The 27,406-nt window shown below is 42.0% G+C and overlaps 1 protein-coding gene across 11 annotated transcripts in view; it reads right to left on the bottom strand.

Moving 5' to 3' along the window:
• MYO9A (myosin IXA) overlaps nt 1–27,406 on the bottom strand; it is a 175,165-nt gene that overhangs the window by 131,415 nt on the left and 16,344 nt on the right. For all 11 annotated transcript variants that reach the window (XM_030281920.4, XM_030281923.4, XM_030281921.4 and 8 more), the window contains exon 2: nt 11,262–12,183. In XM_030281920.4, coding sequence (XP_030137780.4) covers nt 11,262–12,104 — 843 coding nt within the window. In that variant the 5' untranslated portion in view covers nt 12,105–12,183. The remainder of the gene's footprint in view (nt 1–11,261; nt 12,184–27,406) is intronic.

The following is a 27,406-nucleotide window of genomic DNA, read 5'->3' as shown; positions in this document are numbered from 1 at the left end:
TTAAGTTAAAATAAAGCTTTTTACATTCACATTAAGTCACAACCCAGAGAGTGCAACAGAGTTTTACCTGAGTAATTGTTTGGGGATTCTATATGGCACCTGAGATGCTATATTATTATTGTTGTTGGCATTATTATTATTATTATTAGTATTAGTATTGTTATTATCATTATATGTAATTATGAACACCTATGACACCAGCAATGCAGATCTGGTTTTGTATATATGTATATAAATATATTGCTATTACATAGATAATTACAGGACATATTAATATATATATAAATTTGGACTACTTTGAATCACCTGCAATGCAGATTTTTCTTTGTGTATATATATTATTACACTATTATTGCATTACATACATTAACATAATAAATATTATTACAGAGATTATTTTTAACTTCTTTGACACCTGCAATGCAGATTTGGGGGTGTGTATATACGTAATTACATTATTATTGCATATATTATTATGGCAGATATAATATATAGAATATTCTGGACTTGTATGTGGCACCTGCAATGCAGATTTGTGTGTGTATTTATATAATTAATATATATGTCAGTATTATAGGACATACTAATGTATTTTATTATTATTACTATAGGAGATATTAACATTTATTATACACATTGTTATTGTTGTTATTTCTTTATTTGGTTTTGATATGACACCTGCAATCCAGATTTCTACCTGCTTGTGTACGAAGTGTCCCAAAACTTCCAAAATCCCATGGCAGATTTTCCTCTAGCACTTATTTGGAGAAACTAAAATGAACTGCTCATTATAATTTTCCCTGGATAGCACATCCTGGTGCTGGCCACCACCCACAACGAGCAGCGAGGCTTTTGCAGGCTGATTGTGTGCATTCATCCACTCCTGATTAACAGCTTGGTGAAAAGCACCAAGCAGGGGAAATCCAGAGATCTGGGACACGAGGGACAAAACAAAGAGACAGCAACGAAATGCCAGAAAACAACTCCCAGGTCAGGTTTGGCAGCAGGCTGGGATTAGATCACTGCGACTCCTGGCTTAAGGAAAGCTCCAGCATGAATTTCCTTACTAAGGTAAAAAAACCTGGCTCAAATTTATGACCTGCTGGCAAGGTTACCTCTATCCCAGAGGCCTCCAAATACCAGGAACACTCTGGCCCAGAAATGCAGAGTTCAGCCTAATAATTCAAACACATTCCTCCGAGCATCGCCAGCTCCGCAGCCGTAGCCTTGGAGATAAAGACAAACTCCGATGTCTCCAACTCCACATTTTTCAGAGCCTTAAACTAAACCAGAAAAGTGTGTTTCCAAAGTTTGCAAAGTTCCCTTTCAGTGTAGAACTGGATATGAGCCTTGTAGAGAAGGTTGTTTTAAGGATACAGCACCAAATCTTCCCCATCTCCATCAGATTGAAACCACTCTTACCTGTATTTGCTGAACAACAAAAAAATAGTGCATATTCTGCTCTTCAGGACTATTTTCCAAATCTCCTTAATTAAAGGATAATTCAGTTTGTACACATAAGAAGAAAACCCTCAATTAAACCCCACAATTTCCCACAGGAGAGACTCAGGACTACTCCTTATACCTACCAGCCTGTATGCAGAATATTTGGAATCCTGAGAAAGCGCTAATTCTTAAAAAAAGGATTTTGTGTTATGAAATCTGCTTTGCCTCTTTTTGTTTTATTTCATTTGTTTCTTTTCTATTTCTTCTCCAAGCACACCAGATCACCAGATGCTTTATTGAAGTCTGGATCTGTTCTGCTTTGGAAAGCACTCAAGCAACAAATATTTGGGAGACAGCTCCCAGCCAACTTACCAAACCAGAACTTTGTTCCCCAAACCTGTTGTTTCTCAAAAAAAAAAAAAAAAAAAAAAAAAAAAAAAAAAAGTTTTGATTTCCTCAATGATAAAGCAAATTAAGTATAAACATTTTATCCTTATGTTGGACGTGAGCATTTTTACCCAGCTGCTTTCATTCTCCTTTGTTATCCTTCACAGAGATCTTTGGCTAAGATTTTTCTCCCAGTTAAAAACCTTAAGTAAATCTGCCCTTTTTGGGACAATCAGTAAATCTTTGGTCTCTACCACAAAGTCAGTGCACAGGAGTCACATTCTTTTGTTCTTATTTCCTCCTTTCAAATAAGAATAATGTGGATCTGGACAATACTAACAAAAAAGTTTAGATTTTTAAAAAATACATTATGGGCAGAAAATGCTCAGCTCTTCCTTTTTGCCTTTGTTTTTTAAAAAAGTATATATACATATATATGTTTTATAACTATAAATAATGCTTTTCATAACAGCTAACAATCCTGATTTGCTTTGTGCTGTGCTAAATTTTTAATTATTTTGACTCATAATCAATATTAAGAGCTTTTTAGAGTCTTAGATCTTTTCCTCTATTATGGCTTTCCTTATGGCCATTGATAGTGAAGCTGAGCCCAAAAAGACCCATTCAGACTTATTAGATGAAGATTGTGCCAATTCAGGAGATCCCTGAGCTACATTTGCCTGCAAGCAGTGAGACTAGCAGGCAAGATTTATCCTGCCCTGCCTCATGTCCTCCCAGGGCTGGGGTGAGGATGAGGTGAGGCCTTCGTCTGTGGCAGAGCAGAGATCCTTGCTGGACAGGAGGAAGACCTCGCTCTCCATGGCTCTTCACTCCCAAAGAGGAGGTGCTGCCCTTCAGCTCAAGGCTTCATGGGAGCAGGGAGCGATGATGGGACACCAACTACCCAGGGAGAGTGAGCTTTGTTAACTCACTGATGCAAAATGGACATAATTTGTTTTTTATACATTATCTGTTGAAAATACATGATCTACAAAAAGTCTCCACTGTTTTAAACTCTTCCAATTCTGCTTGTCCTTTCATCTTCCCTATCACAGTCTCTGCCCAAAGAAGTCCAAATCCCCAATCACAGTGACAAAGCCAAAGGCTCAATTGTCTGGCACAACATTTATTCCTCATCCATCTTAATTAAGGGAATAGAAGGGAGCTGCAATCTGCTGCTGCCGTTAAGGCAGATCCCTTCCGCAAACATGGCAAACAATGATTTTATTTGCCTACCCTGAATTGCTGCCATGAGCTCCTGCAAGACTTGTGCAACGTGGAATTGGGAGAGGATTGCTCCACCGCCCTCCGCCGAGCTTTAACTTAATCTCTACGTAATATTTAACCTTAAACAGCAAACAAATCGGAGCAGCTCCCCGCCTCTGCCTTCCTGAAGTGCCTTACTTCTTTTAACTGATTCCTCTTGGATTTGGCAAAGCCACTGGGGCAAGTCAGGAGGCACTTTATTAAACTCCTTTATATCCTTAAGATGTTGAAACAACAAAACGCAATCCACCTGCTGTAGAAGAGGTGCACAATAACACCCATACCAATAATTCCTGGGTTGAGGCATTTTCAGTGACACAACCCTAAGTGACAACTGTCATCACACTTCTCAGTGAATGCACTGACTTCTCTATTCCCATAGGAATCATATGGGGAAAGAAGATGCACACATTGCATCACTGCAGAGCTGTAGTTATCACAGAATCATGGAATCATTGAGATTGGAAAAGACCTCTGAGATCATCAATCCAACCTGTGATCACCCTGTCAACCAGACCATAGCACTGAGTGCCACATTCAGTCATTCCTTCAACACCTTCAGGGATGGGGACGCCACCTTCCTGAGCAGCCCATTCCAATGCCTAATCACACCTTCTGCAAAGAACTTCTTCCTAATGTCCAACCTGAACCTCCCTTGAGGCAGCTAAAGACAATGTCCTCTTGTCCTGTCCTTCGTTTCCTGGGAGCACAGCTCCACCCCCACCAGGCTGCACCCTCCTGTGAGTTGTGGAGAGTGGAGCAGGTCCAGAGACGAGGAAGGGCCTGGAGCATCTCCCTGCCCAGGAGAAGCTGAGGTGGCTGGGGCTGTTCAGCCTGGAGATGAGCCCCAGCTGAGAAGGGCCCTCAGGCCTGGCTGTCCCTGTGTGCAAAAAGGGGCAGGGCAGGGCCAGGCTCTGCTCCAGGGCCCAGCAATGGTGCCAGAGCCATGGGCAGGGACTGAGCCTAGGAAGTTCCACCTGGACAGGAGGCAGAACTTTTTCACTGTGCAGTGACCAAGCACTGGACAGATTGTCCCGACAGGCTGTGGAGTCTCACTCACTGGAGATATTCCAGAGCTGTCTGGACACAATCCTGTGCCCTGCGCTCTGGAACAGCCCTGCCTGAGCAGGGAGGTGGGACCAGGTGACCACTGTGGTCCCTGCCATAACTAACCACACTTTCTCTGTCCTCCACCCTGCAAAATTAGCAATAACAATTTATTGTTACAAGTAGCAATTCTTGCCCTATAAAATAAGAAGCGGGAAACTCACTCCCTTGAACATCTGGAGGAGAGAGTCAGAAAATCATATCTGCTCCCTTTGGGATACAATTTCTGACCTCAGTAGGACACTTTGAGCTGTCAGGAGAGGGATTTGCTGCTGGGGCAGCAAATCCAGATGCTTTCCCAGAGGTGTTTAGGGGACAGCACTCCAAATCCAGGCCCAGAAAAGCCACAGGGATGGCAGAAACCATTAAAAAGCCCAAATTTGTCAAATTACCACCAAAGCTGGGTGTAGTCCCTGTCTACAAAGGCTCCTTGTTCCCAGGCTCTTCTGTTCCCCACCAAGGGCTGCAGCACAGCACCCACCTGGCATCCCCCCAGCACCCAGCCCAGCATGTCGATTCCAATACAGGCTACCCAGCCACGAGAAAAGTCAAAAGGGTCTCAGTAAATGCTCCTGAAAACAGACAAAAAAAAAAGTCTGTATTTTGACGGGGAGAAGGGGGAGGGGGAAGAAACAAAATCCCTACTAAGGCATCAACTCCTCACTCCATGACTAGAAAAACATGGTGCTGTATTAACTATGCACATTAGGGATAAAAAGTCCTTGTCTTGGTTATTAAGTCTTCAAGGAAGCCTTACTGAACAGCAGCAACATGATCTTTGATTGAAAACATCATTTATCAAAGTGCTACATTATAATTACAGCATTTGTTAAATAGAGAGAAAAAGGAAAAATAAGATGTCAGAAAATGAGCCCTTCCTTCATGTTTTGTTAAATGTGCACTTGATATTCAAGTTTTACTAGAAAAGATGACTACAAACCCAAATAACAGACACACTGGTGGAATAAGACAGAGAAAGACATTTTAAAAATGGTATTAGAAAGTAAATTGTTCTCTAATACCATATAATACTGAGCATCATCTCAGTTTGCATGAACACGTGGTCCCTGCCAGGGTCAGATTCGGGGTTATTTTGTATTTATAGAATCTGGATAGTCAGAGATCCTGATACTTAGTGATCCATAAAGTCTGCCTATCTAGAGGTCCATAAAGTCAGGATGTCTTGCAAGGTGAGCACTCCACCCAACAAGGGCAGGGTTTATTTGGCATTTCCCTCCTGGAAACAAAATCGCTCCTAATTTTTAAGGGTGGAGAAAAAGCAGCTTCATATAAACCTGCTTTAATAACAAATCCATCTCCCTGCTGTCATCTCAGGAAAGAAACACCAATTTTTGTCATTCAATTGCAATAATCTGGACTTTGGAGTAATAAAATATTTGCTGAAGATAGCATGTAATGAAAAATAATAACAATATTAGGCCCAGGCACTGATACAGCCCATCTGGATATGGCAGGAAGACTCTACAGTGAAAATATTGAATAATTCAGTGTCAGAAATAAGGATGAACAAGATGCTATTTGATACAGAGCCTGAAACTGTAAAACCTCCCCAGCTGAAGAATCCCAGCATTTTGCAAGCACTGGTGAAAAGCAGTTGGTGCCTGAGCCTTGCTGTGGGAGTCCTTTGTGTCAGGCCTGCACAAATTCTTCCCACATTAGGCATCAGCTGGATAATCTCTGTGTGCTGCTCTCTCTCTAACCTTTCCAGGCACTGGGGAGGCAAGAATGCAGAGGGAAAAAATCCTGGCTGTTACATCCACACCTACCCCAAACTCAGATGACAGAGTAGTGATAATTGCACATATCATGGGTCAAAAATTATCAAAAGTGAATAATGAGCAGAAGAATAAATCTTCCCTCTCACTTTCATATAAATCTATTTTTTGGATATGAAACTTTTAGAGACACACAATAAAAGCCAATTATTTAAAAATTAGTGTACTGGAAACTGAACATTATGAACTGAATCAGAGAATCTATTTTCTTTTGTTAAGTCCATTTTAATGGAATTTTGTTACCTCCCATTAATGCTATTCCAAGTAGGAATAGGGAAAAAAAGGGAATATAGTCAAAGTTTACATCCCATTAGCATTATTCCAGGTAAAAATATGAATATGGTTCATTTGCAAATGTTATTTGTCACAGGCAAATAATGGTACCCTAATTCCTATGTACTCCACAGTACAGGAGTTAAGAGTGTGGGATCTGCCAGTGGAGCTGGGTCCTCTCTAGGATAACTCCAGGTCTGGCACACACAGGAGAAGCAGCAGAGGCCGTGTACACAGAGAGCTCTGGCCCCTCTATGTTGTCCAATGCTACCCGAACCTACTGGAAGTCCAGGACACGCCTGATCATTCCAGTTAATTGATTTTTTAAACTCGACTCAATGGCTCTTTGTTTGGCTCTGGAAACATTCAGCAGCATCCACTGCAATTCCAGCAGTGTGGAGTTGTTCTGCTCACACCTCGCAGGGCTGCACCTCCAGCTGCCAGGGCTGAATTCAGCTGGGAGGACCCTGTGCATTAGCACAAAGTCCTGGAAAATAACATTCAACATCTTCTAGATGCTGCCTGCATTTCCCTCTAACAACCCCATAATCAGGATTAAAGAAATAAGAAAAAATAAAGGCTTTCAGCTTCCCAGGCCTTCAGGTGGCAACGCTGACTTCCCCCACAAAACCACAACACACACATTGCACAACATTGCTCCAGAAACCAAAAAGCAACTCCAGCTGCTGTTCCTAAGGCTCCTGTGCAAACCACCACCATTCGGAATGCAAATAGCAGGGCCATGTCTACAGAAAGCTCTCTGCAGTTCTTTCCACAGCATTTCAAGCAACCAATTCCTTTTTTTCTGGCAGAGATGCTGCAGATGCATATCAGCTGTGAAGGGCAGCAGCAGCTCCCCTTGGCCACTGCCTGTACTCTGAGGCCTCTCCCAGGAACACAGCTCTTGGCTTTTTTTTTTTTTAAGCAACTGAGAGATCCCCACTGGGATGTCTGAAAAGGCAAATAAACAGCTGCTCAGACAACACATCTGCTGTGTGTAGCTGCTATGGCTTTACTCCTGTGACAAATGAGATGCTGAGAAAGTGACCAATGGTAAAATAATCTGGTGCAGACTCCTTTAGACCAAGGTTCATCTAATACCTGTCTGAGGACCTCTGGGCATACCTGAGCCAGGGAGGATTTCCCTACTTTTGCAGTTTTATGCAGAATTGAAAAGAAATTATCAAAATGTAATAAATTAACTTGCATTCAGAGCTCCCCAGAAAGCTGAAGCATGGTTCAGAAGCATGGAGGAGGATGCTCAGAGGCTGTACCATGTACCACTACAAGGTGATGATCCCGTCCACATCCCACCCCTAAGGGTTACAGTCCATAAAAACAAGCTGGAAATACAACATAAAGTTCATCTAGATGTTTCTAGCTAATCTAATTAAAGAGAAAACTGTTCCAAGTTGACATCAACAAGTTCTCTAGATATGGGATAAAATATCCCTGCAGGGATAAAGCACAGTTTTCCAGGCAGAGCACAAATTGAATTACGGCATGATTTGGATGGGAAGGGAACTTCAAAGGTCATCTAATCCAAACCCCTACCCTGGGCAGGAACACCTTCCACTAGATCTGGTTGTTCAACGTCTCCAGCCTAACCTTTTAATGCTTCCAGGGATGGGGCAGCCACATCTTTTCCAGTGCGAAGAAACGTTTCCCGCCTAAACCTCCCCTGGCACATCTTGAGGCCATTTCCTCTCATCCTGTCCCTTGTTCCCTGGGAGCAGAGCCTGATCTCCTCCAGCTGCCCCCTCCTAGCAGGGAGCTGGGCAGAGCCAGAAGGTCCCTCCTGAGCCTCCTTTTCTCCAGGCTGAGCCTCCCCAGCTCCCTCAGCTGCTCCTGGTGTTCCAGACCCTTCTCTGCACAGGCTCCAATCCTTCCATGTCTTGTTGAGGTGTGGCACTCTGGGCTCCTGATGGAGGATCAAGCTGAGCTGTCATCTTCACCTCAAGTATTGCATGGAGTCAATCAGAAACAGAATGGAATTGCAGCACGGGGAACTCTTCCTCAGTTAACTGCACAAAATTATGGATTTTGAGGAGCTTGGTCTTGAAACTAAAGAGCCAGAGTGTAAAATTTTAGTAAGCTCAGCTCTGCTGAAGAAGCAAGTTCTTACAGGGCAAAATGTGTTTTATAAGAAAATGGGGAGAAACTGAAGAAAAATATAATAAAAATCATCTTTTTTTTAAAAAAATTTGATCTTGTTATTGGAAAAAATAGCATGATATTTAAGAAATATAATTTATTAAAAATATATAAATATGCAAGTATTTTAAAATCTCATTTATCACCAAAAGAAGCATATTGCAACCATTCCAAGGAGCACCACTACAACAAAATTTTCCTATTAAATCCCACTAGAGGAAAAAGAAAATCCATAGGATTTACATCAAATACACTTTAAAAGGACATGCCTGGTCTCAGTACACACCTCAAAGTACGTGCAACTAGTGAATGATGTCACCATGTTTAGAGGGCAGTAACAGCTTGTCTTGACAGCCATCCCCAGAAGTCCAATTTGGACATGACTCAGGAATCTCATGCAAAAAAAAAAAAAAATCCCAAACAATAGCCTGAAGCTGTTCAAAAAAAGGTAAATTAGGAAAACAGAGAAGTTGCAGGGGAAAAAAAAAAATCTTAATTTTGCTCCACTTCCGCTCCTGCTGTGTGAGCATGACAGCAAAGGCATTCCCAGGAACAGGAGGTTCCATGCACTTGTCCTGCCAGAGACACTTTTCAAGCAGAGAAAGAATTCAGCAGGTCCAAGTGAGCTGTTGGTTGCTCCATTCCCTAAATTAGAAGTCACACCACAAAGAGCTGTGTTGCTGCCTCTAAAAGGCAAACCTGAGCTGAACACAATCTGATCTTAAATATGCAAAGGGAAAACAAAGGGAATGCAGAAGGTATCTGGAGGAGAGAAGAAGAACAAAGGAAAAGAAGAAAGAAAAATCCCCAAAAGTTTGGCATCTAAACTTCCAGAGTTTATTCAATTTATTTCAACCACAACTCAAAAGGTCAAATCTGTAAATGCTTTGCAGAGTAATGCAACCCAAAGCTCTGCTGTCAAGATCCCTTTATTGGGAAATTCTAGAAAGAGAAGGAAAAGCAGAAATATAGCCACTTTATCTTTCAGGCTGCCTGATTTGTGACTATTTGGGACCACTGCTGGCAGAGCAGAAGAAATTCTGGATTACCCCCACTTTTTCCAGGAGGCTTGGAATCAGACATAGCACAACAGCAGCCGTCCAGCTGCTGGAGTGATGGAATGCAAACTTCTGTTCCAACAGAAAAAAAAAAAAAAAAAACAGATATGATTCAGGATTTTTTTTCCCTCAAAAACAGCTGCAGATCTTGCGAAAGGAAAACAAAAGGCTGGAGCGCATCCCTGCCCTCCACCTCATCCCAACACACACAACTTGCCAGACACTGGAGCTTTGAGCAACCTCCTCTAGAGGAAAGGGAACCAAGGAGACCAAGGGGAGGAACTACAAAGCTGCTTTTTAAAGGAAAAGAATATTAAAAATTAGGAAGAAATTCTTCCCTGTGATGGTGGAGATGCCCTGGCACAGGTTAAGCAGAGAAGCTCCAAGCCCCATTCCTGGAAGTGTTCCAAGCCAGGTTGGACAGGGCTTGGAGCAACCTGGAATAGAGGAAGTGTTGCTGCCCATGGCAGGGGGTGGAATGGGATGATCCCTTCCAACCCAAACCATTCTGTGAATGTTCCCAGAAGAAGAGAGTGGCCACCACCAGAGCAGGATTCCCAGCAAACCATTTGTCATGCCTCTCTCCATCCAAGAGCCAAGCAAGTAGACCTGTTCCTGAGAAAAGTAGAATCTAAGAAAAAACACAATTCCCCAAACTTCCTTTTACCTTCCCTTTCACAGAGATCTCTCTTCCCCATCCCCAGAAATCTAACCTAGACAGAGATGCTCCCTCTGACACTGCTAAATAGAATTACAAAACTACCTTGGTCCAACATGACACATTAAACAACCTATCAAAAACTCAAGAGCATGGAAGTGTTTTAAGTAAATAACAGGATTGCAGGTAGAATAACAGAACTGGAGGTGGAATGTAACAGTCTTTATACCAGTTTTCTGAAATTAATGTGCTCAGTAATGTGGGTCACCACAGTAACCACCATTAATTATGGGAGCCTGATCTGATGTTTGCTCATCAGCTCCAGAAAGGGAGAGGGAGAGGATGCAGGCACCAAACCACCTCCACGTATCATGGCTTCCAAGGACAATGGCACAGCTGCAGCTGACACATCACCTGTGCGCAGATGGGCTTTGAGCAACAAAATTCCAACCAGCAAAGCTAGCAATTCCGTAGAAAACCATCTCAAAAGCTATGGGGCAAACTCATAACTAATTAATTAATGAATGCTGGTACCCCAGTTCAGAGTTTCATACCTGAAAAGTTGATGGCCAAGTTTATCTAACTTCTAATACACAAGAAGGGTCCTCAAAGTAACCAGTAAGTGGCCAAATCAAGTATTCATGGTTAGAAAACACAATTATGACCATGAAAGTTACCTTTGATTTCTTTTCCAGCTCAAAGAAGCTGACTGCACAGAAACTCCATAAATACAACATTATCAATACATTGTGTGCAATGAATTCTCTTTTCAATATACTAGAAAATTGCCACTGATAATTCTCATTTCCATTTTCTCACTGAGAAACCACCGAGATAAACCTGCATTGAGAAACACTTGAGTGAAAACAAAGCATTAACAAATTTGGCAGCAAGCCATCTGCTATATTTTTGGTTTTATCCTCTTTTTTTTTGGAAGCAGGTAATATTCTATAGGTGGAAAGACAACCTTCTCTCATTGATAACGCTGTTGTCACTTTATTATCAGTATTTAGCAGATAACCACAGAGTTAAGTGTCACAGTAAAATCCCAACTACTCAGGTTTGGTTCTTTTTCACCGTTAAAATATTTCCACACTACTATCGTTTCCATCTTACCTCAAGCACTGGGCCAGCTCCAAGAATAATCTGTTCTACTCCACTGGCAAATCCCTTCTGGCTGAGGGCGGTGAGGTGATGAATCAGAAAGTTGGTGCTCTGTGTCTTTCCCGAGCCACTCTCTCCTGAAATCACGATGCACTGGTTCTTCTTCCTCTGGAGCATAGCATGGTAAGCCACATCTGCCACAGCATAAATGTGGGGCTCCAGCTTCCCCAGCTGATGGTTATCGTACATCTTCACATACTTGGGGTTATAAATAGGTAGGAACTTGAAGGGATTAATAACAATGAGGATGCTGCCAACGTAGGTGTAGATTTTTTCCTGCTTGAAGCGGTTTCTGAGATTTTCCAGGAGCGTTTTCTCGTTCAGGTCTGGCAAACCACACAAGTCATCGTAGTCCTTCTGCTGGGGCTGGGGGAGGAAGCCCCGCTCCACCATCCTGCGCCGCTCCTCCGTCACCCGCAGCCAGGACTGCAGGCTCCCGTAGTGGATGGAGCCATCCAGGTTCTTCTCCCGCAGCAGGAAGCGATAATCCTCGCCGCTGATGCGGTTCTCCAGCGCCATGCGCGGCCACAGCATCATGCGCTGCACCGGGCAGTCCGTGGGGTTGAGGATCCATTCCTCCCCTCCAAACTCCTTCACTTCGGCCAAGACGTAACATTTTGTTTTCTCGAGCTGGAGTTTGTTAATGAGCGAATCGATCACCTCGGCGGCCGTGGACGTTTTCCTGGCGGTGATGGGGCAGTAGATTGTCCCCTCTGCGATGCTCCCGGGGTAGATGTGCAGCGTGTACTCGCTATCCTCAAAGCGTCGTCTGCCTCCAACATCATTTACACTCATATTGGATCCTTTCCCATCAGTCCCTGTGCTGCATAGTCAGGACTGTGCTCTATCTTGTCAGGTCATCATGTTAGCAAGGCTGAAAAAAAACAAAATAAAACCAGTTAGGTGTTATCCTACAAATACCCCAAAGCTGTAGCAGATAAAGGTATTCAACACCCAAACACTACACAGACTCCCCCTACTCAGATGTAACTCCCACAGCACCTCATGCTTTTGCTAATTTTGCCCCCAACCTGAGATATCAGAAACACCCTCTGATTTTCAGTGAAAATTTTGTGAGCAACACACCAGGCAACCTCCTGAATCAATCCCACGGGTGCATGGTACTCAGCACCCACAAAATTTAGCTGCTAAGACAAAATGACCATCACCTTCCCCTGCACACCTGGCCCTTCCTACAGATGCATTTTTCCACGGTCCTGTGCCAGTGAAGAGGAGATAAACTCCTTTCCTTCCTGTCCAGGAGATTTTGAACCCATGATGATTTAATCAGCAGAACTTTTTCCCCTAACAAGTCACCCTTTTTCTGTCCATATCTCACACTGGATGTGAGTTATTGCAACCAACTCCTTTGTTGGCTACATTGCACTTTTTATTTCTCTTGTACTGCTTAAAACCAAACAAACCCATATCTCTGGCAATGAAACATCAAATGTACAGCTGATTTCTCAAATTTCATCACTACAAGAAGATAACATACAACCAGCAGCCCCAGATAAAAGCAAATTCAGAGTTAAAGGGCCCCGGTTCTCCACCAATTCTAGCAAACTCCAAACTGCCCTGGAAGATGTTAAGAGTTATTCCAAAAGAAAAACAGAAGGGAACTAGGGAGAAAAACAGGACCCTCAGAACCAGGATCTGGGCAATCAGGTGGAAGTGACATTTCATACAGATTAAAGCTTACATGACACACATCCTAATGTTATTTGTAACATTGAGCTTTTCACTGAGCACTGCCCCACTGGAGCAAGACCTCACAACTATGACAGTTCCCTCCTGGTATCAACAAAATGCTCAAGAAGGGTCAAAAAAACATTAAGTCAAAACCCACAACAGGTTTAGGGAACTTCAGATATTTGATGCTGGGAAGAGTATTCAAGGAAAGCATTTCACTGGTCACCCTGTTCCTGTAGTCTCCCCCAGGTTTCCAGATCCAGGACCTTCAGTCCAAGTACAGACATCCTCATCTTCTGCATCCACTCCAAGGCTGGGATTTGGAGAATTGTTTCATTTCTGAGGCACTCAAATGAACAGCACTATTTTATGCTGTATTGTTTCTCGCTCCAATATTTCATTAAGTATATTATCCCCAGCCATGCACACTTCAAAGCACAGAAATGAATATGTCCCAGTGAAATACATCTGGCAGAGATTCACGGCGCATTGCTTGGTAGCAGGACATACATTATACACTGGGAAGTGTTCCAGCTGCTTTCCCATAGCTTTACTACAGGCACAGATGCAATAGTGATGATGTCAGGGAAGTGCTGGGTTGGGCTTGCTTCGTGTAGCTCTGCACCTTCAGCATCAGCTTTTCATCAAGAAGGGGCAAACAAACCCCCCCACTATACTTAAGCTCGGTAATTCCTCACCCAGATTTTACTTCAAAGCTGAGGCCAAAAGGACTGGCTATTTTTATTGATGTTATCAGAGCGTATCCAAGACTGCTGACTCACGTGAGAAGTGCAAACAGGACTTTAAGTTGCTTACCTTGAGCAAACTGACCTTGCCTCCTTCCTCCAGCACACTCAATAAATACACTGTAAAGCACCAGGCCACTCCACCCCACCCACCCAAACATCTCTAGAGATGTTTATTCTGCATGGAATTGGTAACAACAAACACCTGTGCCTCTGCATCCAAACAACTTGAATCCAGCAGGGTTCCAAGCCAAGCGTGAACTCCATGGAGATGCTGAGAGCCAAGTCCTCCCCACAAAACCACTCAAGGACCAGAAGCTTCCAAGATCAGAAAGCAATGGGGTGTTAATTCGAGCCTTGTAAATCCCAGGGGTGCCATGGGGTTTACTGGTAGCAACCTCAAACATGTTGAGTGTTGAGGGAGGTCAAAGCAATGTTAATGAAGTTAATGGGTTGTGGTCTCCCATGCCCTGCTGCACATGAGCCTGGCCCTGGCTCAGCATCCAACACTCTGTCCCAGGTTGCTCCAACCCAACACACCTTGTGCATGCAGTCGGCTTTTCCAAAGCATTTTGGAGAAAATAGTGCAATGAAATATCCATCCTAAGGTAATTAGCATATGTCAGGGAGAAAGTTTCTCCTAACAACAACCACTCCAGCAGGCTCTTGTATAAGCTAATTTATTACTTTAAAAATTAATATTTTTGCATTTAGACAAGAAATTAAATGGGATCATGAAAAGAATGGCACAAAGTTTGTATTGGGTCACCCATTAATACTTGCTCTATGCACTATTTTAATTAAAGGCCTTTTGACTTACTTCGTGCCTACATTTACAAATGAACATATAAAAATGATGCTACACTTCAGTCATTTATACATTTTTGCCTATTGCAAACTCCTGGGAACACTCTGGCCAAAAATTCATGGACTCTGCACACCTATGAAAGGAAACATTTATGGCATTTGAAGTAAACACAGAATCATGGGATGGTGTGAGCGGGAAGAGGTTTTAGAGCTCATCTCATTCTACCCCTACCGTGGGCAGGGACACTTTCCACTAGACCAGGATGCCCCAAGCCCCATCCAACCTGGCCTGGAACACTTCCAGGGATGGGGCAGCCACAGCTGCTCTGGGCAGCCTGTGCCAGGGCCTCTCCACCCTCACAGGAAAAAACTTCTTCCTAACATCCAATCTAAATATCTCCTTTTTAGTTTAAAACTGTTCCCCCCTTGTCCTGTCTCTCCATCCCTTGTCCCACATCCTCTCCAGCTCTCCTGGAGCCCCTTCAGGCCCTGGCAGGGGCTCTGTGCTCTTCCTGGAGCCTCCTCTTGTCCAGGTGAGCACCCCCAGCTCTCCCAGCCTGGCTCCAGCCCTCTGACCATATACTTTCAGCCTAATATTTTCTATATACTCTTCCATTTTCTATATTTGAATGAAGATTCATCTCAAATTAATCCTGAATGCTGACTTTGCTCAATTTTACTACACCAACATAATTTTATTTCCAACATAAAAAAACCCACCATCTCAAAACATGGTTACAAATTAAATATATTACTTGCATTCACCGATATTTTACTTGGGTTCTCCTACATAATAAAATCAATTACTATTTCCAAGGAGAAGGCTCAGAGGATTCTGATAAAACTGACAATAATCATCTGATTATTAGCAGGTTGACAGAAAAGATTAAAACTTTGTTTGCTAGTTAGGCTTTGTACAGATACTAAACACTAAATATTGGTTGATTTTTACATTCTATGTGATCTTTTTCTGTATGATCACAGTTTAATACACATTCAGAAAGACCAGCCTCAATATGTTCATTTTCAGGGACAGCCTTAGCAGCACGTGGCAAAAATCCAAAACAAACTGTCCACTGGAAGCATCTAAACCCGGCATAAATAATCTGTGACAGCTAAAGCCTGAAATCATGTGCAGAGTTTGCCAAATACCGAATGATTTGGAAAAAACAGGGATCAGTGTCAGCATTGAGGCTGCTAAAGGGGCAATTCTGGAAGCAAAGTTCACTGAGTTTATTATAACATCCCCTAACCTGGCAAGGGACTCCAGAAACAGGGAAACTTTCTCCCCATTGCCAGTGCTTAGGGTTTGGTTTGTTTCTTGTCCATCTACCAGCACCTCCCAACACACCATGCAAGGCACTAATTCCTGGCTGCCAATCTAAACACACTTCACTGCTTAATCTAAATCTGTGGGCACAAGATGTTTCTCCTGTGACAGCCAATAGACTTGTGCTGCTGGTACCCAAAATAATACCTTGGTGATATCAAAAGTGACACCAGATCCATACATCTGTGCTAGCTACACACAGGAGGAATACCCAGGTGGAAGCTCAACATCTTGGTTATCACTGTGCCTTTTCACATGTCAGTTCCTTTCAGAATCTACATAACACTTAACCCTCTTATTTTATCATCTTCCTTTTCCATGGTCACTGTGTTTTTCTCTTTCTACTGCTTGCCAATGGGAGATAAATGTAATTATTGTCACTTAATCTATGTGGGCCACTCTCAAAGAATCTCGTGTGCAGGAGTGATGGTACTCAAAACACAGATTTATGCAAATTATTTTTATCCAACAGAATGAAAGTTCTATCACAGGAAAAGTGAGATTTGGAAGCATTACAGAGATCTTGTAATGGTTTGTTTTGGAAGAGACCTTTAAAGGTCATCTAGTCCAACCCTCCTGCAATGAGCAGGGATGTGTTCAACTTGATTTGTAATCACAATTCAAATTTACTTCTTAAAGGATGATAAGCTTGGATGGGGAAAAATATACCCATTAGTACTCCAGGACTGTCCACATATAGAAGGAAGGTCTTTTGGCTGAATTTCAGAGCAGTTTATTTGGACTGAGGTACCTAAGCAAGATGCCAAAGCAGTGAGAAAACTTAAATTAGAACAGAAAATGAAAGCAGAAGTGGAGACACATTCTCAGAAGCTCTGCAGCAACACAGGACCCTGCTGGACCTGGCACTGCACCAAAACAAAACCCCACAGGCACCAACAGCAAAGACACACAGACAATGGCAGCAACATCTGACTGTTTCAGGGGTTTCTTCCTCTCCCCTTAAAATTCTCCATCTGGTCACAATTCCTTTGAAAGGAAGAAATTATCCTTTGCTAAACCTGTTTTGTATTGCCCAGAGTTCAAGGCAAATGTGAGTGAACATAAAAATTTGGTGTCCTTTCACTTTCTGCAAACACAAGTGATTTTGAGTTAAACCTCCTTGATGTCCTCAGTCCACGGCAGATTTGTAAACTGGGGTTTGGCTGTTATTATCAAGAGCCATAATGAAAGGAGTGAAAACCCTTGGACAGTGTCAACCATCCTGCCTCAAGCAGAAGGGAATTTTTCTGGAAGTAAGGATGCCTGTACAGCCAGAGATGCCTACTCAGCCTCCGAGGGGGATTCCCAGAACACAAAAGAAGCAGTGACACAGCTCACCCTATGTAAATCGTTCCCAAAGACCTACAGTTGCCCACACTGGAACTAAAATAGGTTGCAAGTATTCTCTAAGTTGTTTCTGAGATCCATAGCTTCTTCCATGACCTGAAAAATTTGAGACAAGTCATATCACACTGATTTTTAGTGTGTCTTTCAGTTTTATTCAGCACTTGTCACCTCCTTGTCTGTTCATTTCTATAGTGGAAGATAACACTTGAAGTACAGTTTGGCACCTGGGAGCTCCTTGCTGGACACCAGAGAGGTGTTTCCTCCTCTCTTTCAGAGATGGGCTTGGCTCCCCCGTGCTTTAATCAGACACTGATATAAAGAAGTCCATGAATACATAAAGCACCTCAGTGCACGATAATCCCTTCCAGAGCCTGCAATCACCATGCCTTGAGGTTTTGGTATTTCCCTGTGGTATGACAACAACTCAGTGGTTCCTCTTCTGGAAACTGGAGGTGGGTGAGGATGTTGCTATCTATCACATTCTTGCTGATGCATCTCCTGTGGAAATCTCTCAGCTTTAACCAGACCTTTCAGCTGAGACAAAACGGGAAGAAAAAACCCCAAAAACTTAACAAACAAACCAACCACAAAAACAAACAAACAAAAAACCTCCAACACTCCCCCCCAAAAAAAAAAAAACTTAAAAAAAATTACAAGAAAAGCTGTTGTGAAATGAGTTACTCCCAACATGTTGCAAACATTTCTGATGAAGGAGGAACTGAATTAGGATGTGAATAAAAGCACAATCACTTATTCTTTCCCTTGAGGTCAAAGCACTTTCTGTGCAGGGAATGAGTCAGCATCCAAGGAATTAACCTGGGCTATGCAGTGAATGAACCTCCTGCCTGCATGACTCCTGCCTCACTGGCTGGAGATGCTACCAAAGGCACAGACCCATCATCTGTGGTGCCAAAGAAATGAAAATTAAATAAAGAAACTACAAAAAGGCTTGGTGAAGTCTTGACTGGGATAGCTGCATGGGAGAAGTGACTTCCGTCTTCACTTCCGCCACAGGATTTCTGCTTGATGCTGGGAAACTTAAACAAGTGGTGCAAAGAAAATCCTGTCCTGGATTGTTCCTCTTTCTTGAGCTTCAGATTTGAGTCACTGAATCTTGACTTGTAGAAGCACTTCTGTTCTCCCAAAACATCCCCCTTCACGGAGAACAGGATCCTCCAGCTGCTCCTTTGGCTTTTTGTGCCAGGAGCCAACAAAAAAGTAATATAAAAAATAAAATTTAAAGAAACAAAAGAAATTGTTGGATCCTTTCTCAGGCTGCAGTGGTAGCACTATTTAAGTTTAACTTAATTTGCTGCTCCCATATTCCCTATCTGGCTAATGAGAACTGTCAGTGAATGGCAAGAATTAACAAAAAGGCAGAGACGAAGGAAGAGCCTGGTGTACCGTGAGTGTTTCGAGTCCTGGAGGGAAACAAATCCTTGCTACATTTTGTTTTGCTGCTTCTAATGACTAATGAAGTAGTCAGTGGCCAGAGGTAGGACAACCCTTTTCCAAACACCCAGAAAAATATTTTATAAACTGATAGAATTACATTTACAGCCCCTTCAGGTTTTCCTGGATTAGCTCCAGGCTTCAACAAATTTTCAGACGGAGCATTCCTCACCAACACTGCAATTCTGTTCACATGAACAGCCAAAATACCAGATTTTCTACTTGACTGGTTGGATTTGCTCTTCACAGGTGGACACAGAGCAGTTCAGCCTCAGGAAATCCAACTGGAAACAAAGTGATATAATTGATATCCCAAAAACACAGATCACTGGCAAATCACACACTGCTGCAGGTACAGTGCAGAGCCAGTGAGCACAGAGACAGCTGTAGAAACTGTAAATGTACTCAGGGTCTCCCTTTTAGCTCTACAATCCTGTGCCCAGCTATTTATATTTTAGTTTGCAGCTAAAATTTCACATACAGAGCCTGAAAACCAGCAGCCCTTACAAAAAAAAAACATTTTTGAAGCTGATAAAAACAATGGATATGAAGTGTAAGTGACATTGCCAAGGACTAAAGGAATTCACACCGAGGAGCATCTCCCAGCCCCAAAACAGCTGCAGAAGATACCTTTTGAGAGCTTAGGAATTACACCAGTATTAAGGACAAGGTACTTCTTTCCTAGAGGAGCTCAAGAACTTCAGAGAACAAAACCTGGGGAAATCAAGGGATCCTTCTCCTCTTAATGCACTGCTGAAGGTGGTGGGAGCAGGCTGAGGACTGCTGTGCTGAAAAGGAAGTTTGCTGAAGGATGTGGAGGCACTCCAGGATCACTTCCAGCTCCAACAAGCACCACACTTGAGATAACAGCTGAGAAAAAGGCAGAAGGATTTACAGAAGCACCAAGAATTGCACAAAAAAAATTGTGCTGGCAGCTAAATGCACTGAATCGCTGTATTAGGAAGTATCCAAAGATAACAGACATAAAGGGCAGCTCATTAAAAAAATTTATTTTTATATGTTATCACCAAGAAGTTATTGCTCACCTTTATGATGAAATGGCAGAGTATTTTGAATATTGCCATATAAATATATTTTGATCTATATCAACTACATATATCAATATACTGATAAATATCAGTATATAGATCCATGCCAAAGGATTTTGTTGGGTTAAAGAATCACATCCTCCCATAGATCCTCAGCATGGATCCTTCCTCAACAGTCTCTGTCCTTGGGAAACTCAATGCACTTCCAGCACAAGCCAAGACAAACACCGACACCTCTCAGCCTTGCTTATCGTGGAGTGCACAGACACAGGAAAATAAACATGAAACCACTATGGAAGTGACAATACCTACGCTGCATTTCCCTAAAAATATAAAATTAGGGAAAATTTACATAATTGAATGTCACTATGTTATTTTTGAATACTTGGTCAAATAATTATAATGTCAGATATTTTTACTGTAGTCTTAGGAGCTTTGAAGTTGTTATGAAGAAGATAATTCAGCTTAGGAGCAAAGTAAAATTTAAGTGCAATTGCAATAGGAGAAGATGTAATAATGTGGTTACTGATGTTCTCCCTTTCCTCATTTTATGGAGGATTATGGACCATGACCAATAGTGAGGAAGGGATGGTTTTAAAGCCTTCTCACAGAAAACGTTTTGGCAAACAGTCCATTTCAAATAAAATTTTCCAGTGTTCCCTACACACTTTTATTGCATTTCACAAGAATTATTACCTGTGACCCACCAACACAAATCCAGAAGAGCTTTCTCTTCTGCCAAGAAGATTCCAACTTTCCTCCTGATAGGACATTTACTGTTCGAGATCAAAATGAGCCATACAAATTAACTCTGGCTGGGCAGCAAATGAATCCCATGTCTTCCCATTTTAGGTAGAACATACCTGTTAATGAATGAGAGTTTGAAAGGTAAATTCTCCAATTTTTCAGCTCGGCCTCCTACTTCTTAAATGACACTACAGTCTAGCTTTTCTCAAGCTTCTGAACAGAAATAAAGTTATTTTGGGGAGTTCATAATTTTACAGTGTCATGTGCCCGTGCAGCTTCTGGTTTCTTCTGCTACAAGTCTGAATTTCCCCAACAAAATAAGCAAAGCTTCCACTCCAGCCCATCCTCATTCTTTTAAATCCTCCTTAAACAAAGGCAATCCTCAACCAACTTCACCCTTCAGCTGCCTCTCGTCCTTGCACCTCCTTCCCGTTTTCCATGGGCGATGAAATCATTTCCCCACAGAGAATCATCTTCTCTGCATTCAATGAAGGTCAGCCCTCAGCAGCAGGAGCTGCAGCGTCGTCAGGAAATCAAGAGACTGCTCGTGGCTGGATTTAGTTTCATATTAAGTAAGAGGTGATGCCATTTGTTATCTGTCTCCTCTCCATGTTCAATGTCTCAAACAGCTTAGTGATATTTAATAATCTAAAGACTTTAGCAGAATAATATAAATAACTTATAAAGAAGTGGTGTATTTTAGGGATTTGATCTCTGTAGACAGGCCATACGGGTACCTTCTACTCCTTTAAACCAAGGAGCTCAAAATCCTCCAAAATTAGTGTTTCTTTTCAATGTAGAACAACTGAAAATTCTGTAGCACCAACATGAAAGCCTCTTGGTCCATTCAGAAGCAAGATTTTATTATACAGAGACTGATTTAAGGCTCATAGTAACCTACAGATTCTCTGCACAGCCCATGCAACACAAGGAACAGATCTTAGAGCACTAAGAATTATGTTGTCGAAGATCAAAGGGAAAAGAATATTAAAACTGTACTGCCAGATCTGGCTTAGTTACCTTACAAAGGAAAAAAAAAAACCAAAAAAAAAAAAAAAAAAAACCCAAAACCAAAACAAACACCAAACAGGATGAGTCATACTTTAAACAAGACCTTCAGCAACTAGTTCACAGAAAAAAATTGTCTTTTTCCTCTAAAGGCCATATTTATAAAAAAATATTCAGCCCACAGATGATGATAATTTACAAGCAAGAGCAGGAATAAGATGCTGGATTTAAAGGAACCACAAACCAATATATTCTATCTGAAAATTAAACTGTCAGACAAATGCCACAACACAAGAATGGCTTTTAAACTTGAGAAAGAGTGTTCTGAAAGCATCAGGACTTGAAACAAAAAACAAAAGCCACCTCACAAAGCAAGAAGTACTAAAAAATCTCTTGAATTAGACCCGACAGCGCCACTAAAAATAGTTCTTGACAGCTACCTGAAACACAAGCTTTGTAGCTATTTGAAAATATTGATATCAGAGACGAAGAAAAAAAAAATCAGGAATTAATAAAGTATTTAATTGAAATACTTCCCCTGTCCCAAGTCCTTCTCCTGGAGCCCCTTCAGGCACTAGAAGGGGCTCTGAGCTCTCCCTGGAGTCTTCTCTTGTCCAGGTGAGCACCCCCAGCTCTCCCAGCCTGGCTCCAGAGCAGAGGGGCTCCATGGCCTCCTCTGGACTGGCTCCAGCAGTTCCACATCCTCCTTCTGCTGCTGGAGGCAGCTCTGCAGGTGGGGTCTCAGCTGGGCATAACTTGAAGCCCTGGACAAGCAAAATTCAGCTCCTCCTTAAGGTCCTCAGATTGCTTTTCCTGATAGATCAGATACACTGTCTGGAGGCTGTAGAAATTCAGAGGTGTTTGATGACCAGCATCAGGGAACCAATACATCCATTAGGAATGTCATAATTCACCTTTTTAAAATAAGCAGTCCATTTTCAAGGATCTACATCAGATGCTCTGTCCCAGCACTTTGCTGTAATAAACATGTATTTTATGGTGCCTCTGAGTTATTTAAAGCTGTTTCTGGGGGTTCCCACACATTGTGCCATAGGATTAAGAGGAAAGCATCCCTGATTACCAAATCTCATTAACAGGTACACCCCTACAGCCACCCAACACAAACAAGGACAGACAGAACCCACAAACCCTTAAGATGACACTGAGGAACAAAGACAGACAGACTTTGCATTTCATTTGAACCTTCTCTGCTTGGGGCAAAAGCTGGAACAACATCACAGCTGGGATCAGGACTTCATCCTGCACTTGGGTAGGAGCTTCCACCTCTCCCAGCCACAAGCTATAGCTCAACACAAACTTGGGGAGCAGACAAATGCAGCTGTAGAGATAATAAAATTCAAAAGCACATTCTGGAAAATAAAATAATTCTATAAATCACTGCATATATCGAATAAGGTTGTAATTAAGTCAACTGAGATAACAGTCTGGGTAAAAGAACCCATCTCATCTGGAAGCTGAAGATCTGGTTTCTTGAGAGACCAAGCAGCAAAAATCAAAATATTCACTGGACTGGCAGTGGAATTATTTCAATGCTTCAGTGAGCACAAGTTAAACCTAAGCATATTCAAACTAGCACAATGGATTTGCTTTTTATCAGTACTTTCATGCATCCTCTGTTGTCTCTAGGAATATTTTTCCATCCAGACTACGATGTGGGGGGTGAGCTTTCCAATTTTTTTTCCTTTGTCAAGCACGATTTTTCATTAGGATAGAGCAATGCTATGAAAAAGAAATTCGGATCTGGTCCATTCTCAGAAAGGGAAGATTAAAACAAAGGGAAAACAAACGGCCCCAGAGCATAGAGCACAGAGAGAGGTCAGGCATCCTCAGATGGCTGAAGAAATTGGATGACAGATTGCAGCAGCCCAGTATTAAACATCTTCAAGATAATTCCCCATCCCAAGCAGAACCATCACAGGGAGAAAGAGAAGCTCCTCTAAGCCAGGTCTGCCAGACTGTTTCCCTGACATCTGTTCCTGCATTTTCCACTGGCTGCTCCCAAAGCGGCTCCGGTGACGGATTTTCCCTAATTGCAGGCGGCGGATAATCACCCTTTATCCTGAAACAGGGTGCCCAGTGCAATGTGAAAACATCTCCTTTCCAACTCCTGCTCATTTCCTACAAAACCTGCTCTAAATTGAAAGCCTCCCATAGGATACCTTGGCTTTGAACATGTCTGAGGTGATTCCACAATTACTGAAGCTTTGGTTGCTGGGTTATTCCCAGAGAAAGTCATCTGGCCCTCTCATCTTTTACTTTCCACCACGTGCCAACCTGTCCATCCCAATTTTTGTCCTCCACGTTCAAGTGAAAGCAGAGGCACCTCCTTCCCACAGAACAGACAGCTCCCTACCTTAGTGCAGAAAGCCATTGATTACACCTGACACATGAGGTGAGGTACAAATATGCCTCCAAAAACTGCAGCACACATGGGTTTAAGCCTCTTCCTTAATAAAAAATATTAAGCACATTTTCAATTCTTTCTGTGTCATCAGTACAGAAAAAGACAAATCTGCAGTGAGCAAAGTCACAGTGAAGAACAGGTTATAAATATAATAGTAACATTTCTTGAAGCTCTTTAAGAATTATTATGAGCAGCCAAATAGCTTCCACAAGCTACTGTGGAATTATTAATTCCTAAACTCCTAAACTAATGTTATTAATTCCTAAACCTGGCATCCCCACCCTTGGGAGGGGACAGGACACAGCCAAGGTCAGTCGCGCATTATCTGGAGAAACTGAAACACGATGCTGATGCTGGTGGAACAGGCTCAGGTGACACAACTGGCTTCATTTCCACCTTTTATTTATATGAAGGACAACTGAGATGGGAATGACAGGCCCTCCAGATATCCACATCTCAGTGGTTTTCCGCAAGCACACCTTCACATACAAAATACATGGATTTCTCCACTACATTTAGGAGAATCCAACATTGATCACAAAAGAGAACCCATACTTTCTGCCACGCTAAAATACAATGTTATATCACAAACCTTTCCCTGAAGTTCACAAGTGCCTTCGAAAATCCTGCCTAAAACTACTACACCATTTACTTTTTTCAAGCTATTAAATCTTTAATTCATATTCACCACACTGCAAATATTCCAGGTGAAATATTTCCAGTCCTGTGCATGTGTCTTATCTTTTTTATACTCAAAGGATTTATTTCAAAACATTCATCTCCCCAACTACCAATACACCTCAAAGTTCCCCAGGAATCATTTCATGTAAAGCAGAAGTTTGGGGAGGGGGCCAGTAAATCCTTTTAACCGAACGCTTTCAGATTACAACAAATTATTCCAATGGCACAAAGCCAGCACAACTCTCCACAGCAGAAAAAGAGGTCGGGCAAATCCAATAACAAGTATTTAAAAAGACAAGTCAACAAAATTAGTTCAATTTTCTCGCTGGAGGCAAAGCAAGGTCATTATGGAACAGGGAGGGGTGGGGGGGAGAAAAGGAGATTCAGCAATAAAATAATAAAAAAGCCCCAGAATATTCAACCTATTGGGTTTTGGAATTATTTCCACTCCATTTCACTGGCAGAATTAGAAACATTAGGACAGCAGGCTGCCACAACAGGCAGGTGCCTGGGGCCATGACACCCAACAATCCATCCCCTGTTCAGCCCTACAGCCAGCAGCCATCAGTGTCTGGAGCAGATGCCACCTCTCAGCTCTCATCAGCCACGGGAAGACACAGCACGGGTCCGACATGTCTAGAAGTCCCAGGATTAGCTGCTGGCATGAGCACAGCGGGAAAAATGTGCAGGTGTGTCACCCTCTAAATTTCAAAATATACTAAGGCAAAGTTCAAAATGCCCTAAAAAGGAATTTATGCCATAGGGATCTCAGCAGAAAGGTTTGGAGGACTTGTCTTGGTTTGTCAGATGAACGCCAGGTTATCGCTCGTTGTTCGGACAGGACCAAAACAGACCTGATTTCTTTACCATCCCTGGTATTTTTGCAGTGTCTGTATAAGTTTGGGGGTTTTTGAGACATAAAATGATATGAAACATTCTTTCTGTTCACAATAGGCCCATCCTTATGTACCACCCTATAAAATTCTGTCCCCACTATACCAAGTCCACCTATATGGTGAGCACAGGAATCACAGACCACAATTCAGACCAGAAACCTGAGATTTAGCTGACTTTTCTGGACAGAAAACTTGTGTTCTACCCTATGCTATCTTTGATCCTCAGTCAAAAGTCCCTTTTTGCAGAAAAACAGCCTAGGATTGTTATCCTTGTCTATACCCTGGCTGCAGGCAGAAAGCAAACCAAAGTTTCCCAGACATTTAAGTACGTAAATGTGTTTGTGCTGTCAGTGTTTAGAGTCTGACAGACACAGAGCAACCCATTCGTTCTACTCCTGCTTGTCCTTGCTGACTTTACACCTGAGTCTCAGGGATTTTCCACTTTACTTGAACTTTTCCAATGAAGTCTATGGTAAAACTCATCAGCAATTTGACTTAAACATCCTTAACCCCTGACCTTTAAAGGATGATCAGGCTTGAAGGATAATTTTTTAATGACTAAGGGCTTTTGGTTGTTGCCCTTTTAAAAACATGTTTCTCTGAGATAGAGGTTTGGGGATTTCTAAAATTTTATTTATTTTAATGAAGAGTGAAAGACAAGACCAAGTTCCTTGTCCTAACATTCCACAGCCTGCTGGTTAGGGATTCCCCCCATCAAAAGTCACCCCAGGTTCTCCTGCTGCCATGAGGAAAGTACATTCTGCATCCTGATCTTCCAAACTGCTACCACTGAAGGGATTTGCTGATTTATCATCTAACCATTGACATCCCTCTTTGCAAGTCTCCCTTTTCACCTTTATCCCTGTATCACTAAGATCCCAGCCATAGTCCTGAAATCAACTGTATAGAGGTTTCAGCATCAATAGCCTAAAATACAGCAACAGATTTGATGGAATAAAGGTGCTCCCAGTGATTAAAGAATCCCAGAATTGCATGGGTTGGAAAGGCCTTCAAGATAACCTTGTTCCAACCCCATCATGGGCAGGGACACCATCCCTTTTTAATTGTTCAGTCTCTTTTATAATGCCAATTATCAGCAGACATATTTTCAAAACATTTCTTCTCTACTACAGCCATTAATTCATAATTTATATTAAAGAACGTAATTTCTACAAAAGCAGTAAAAATAAGTCCTATGTGGGAAATAAGTGTTCTTGCTGCATTGTTTTGTCAAGCTAAAAAATATACTGGCATTGTGGTTTGCATTCAATCTGGCTTCATTCATCACTAAAAAAATCTAATTTTAGTTTAAAAAACCCCAAACCCTATGGAAGTGTGTGCAAGGAAGAGATTTCCTAGCCTAAATTACCAAATAATCCAACTGAGTATATTTTTTCTTCCAAACTTCAGTCACATCTGTAGTCTAAGGACAACCTGTTCACCTCTAACACAAATCAATTGAAACAAACTTTGCCCAAAGACAGTGGTAAAACAGATTGTTTAAAGAATGAAGGTTTCAGCTTTTTTAGTACCATCCAGATGCTGATACATTTGTCAACTTCAGTGCATTGCTCCAGTAATTTGGGTGAATCAGTGAAGCCTTGGCAGCCATTTGCAATTGCAGCTGAGTTTGTTCTTTACTATTTGTTGCATAGGAAAAATCCCAGAAGAGACTGGTCTTTCTCCAAGTACATAGTTCACTTTTATAATTTACATTAACACTTAGCTAGGGGGATTTGAGCAGGAAAGATCCTCAATCCCTTAAAGTCACCACAATATTTACATTTCTATCTTCCCCAATAATTAATGTTATGGAAATGATGGTTGCTCTTTAAGGAAAACATCCCACTAGCAGGATGGGGTGTTAAGTCAGTCTAATAAACATTCCAGAGTGAGTACATTATTTCCTTGTCCTCA

This window comes from Taeniopygia guttata, chromosome 10 (genome assembly GCF_048771995.1).
Source record: "Taeniopygia guttata chromosome 10, bTaeGut7.mat, whole genome shotgun sequence".
Classification (NCBI taxonomy): Eukaryota; Metazoa; Chordata; class Aves; order Passeriformes; family Estrildidae; genus Taeniopygia; species Taeniopygia guttata.
The sequence above is the reverse complement of the archived record's forward strand: the minus strand, read 5'-3'. Positions and strand labels throughout refer to the sequence as shown.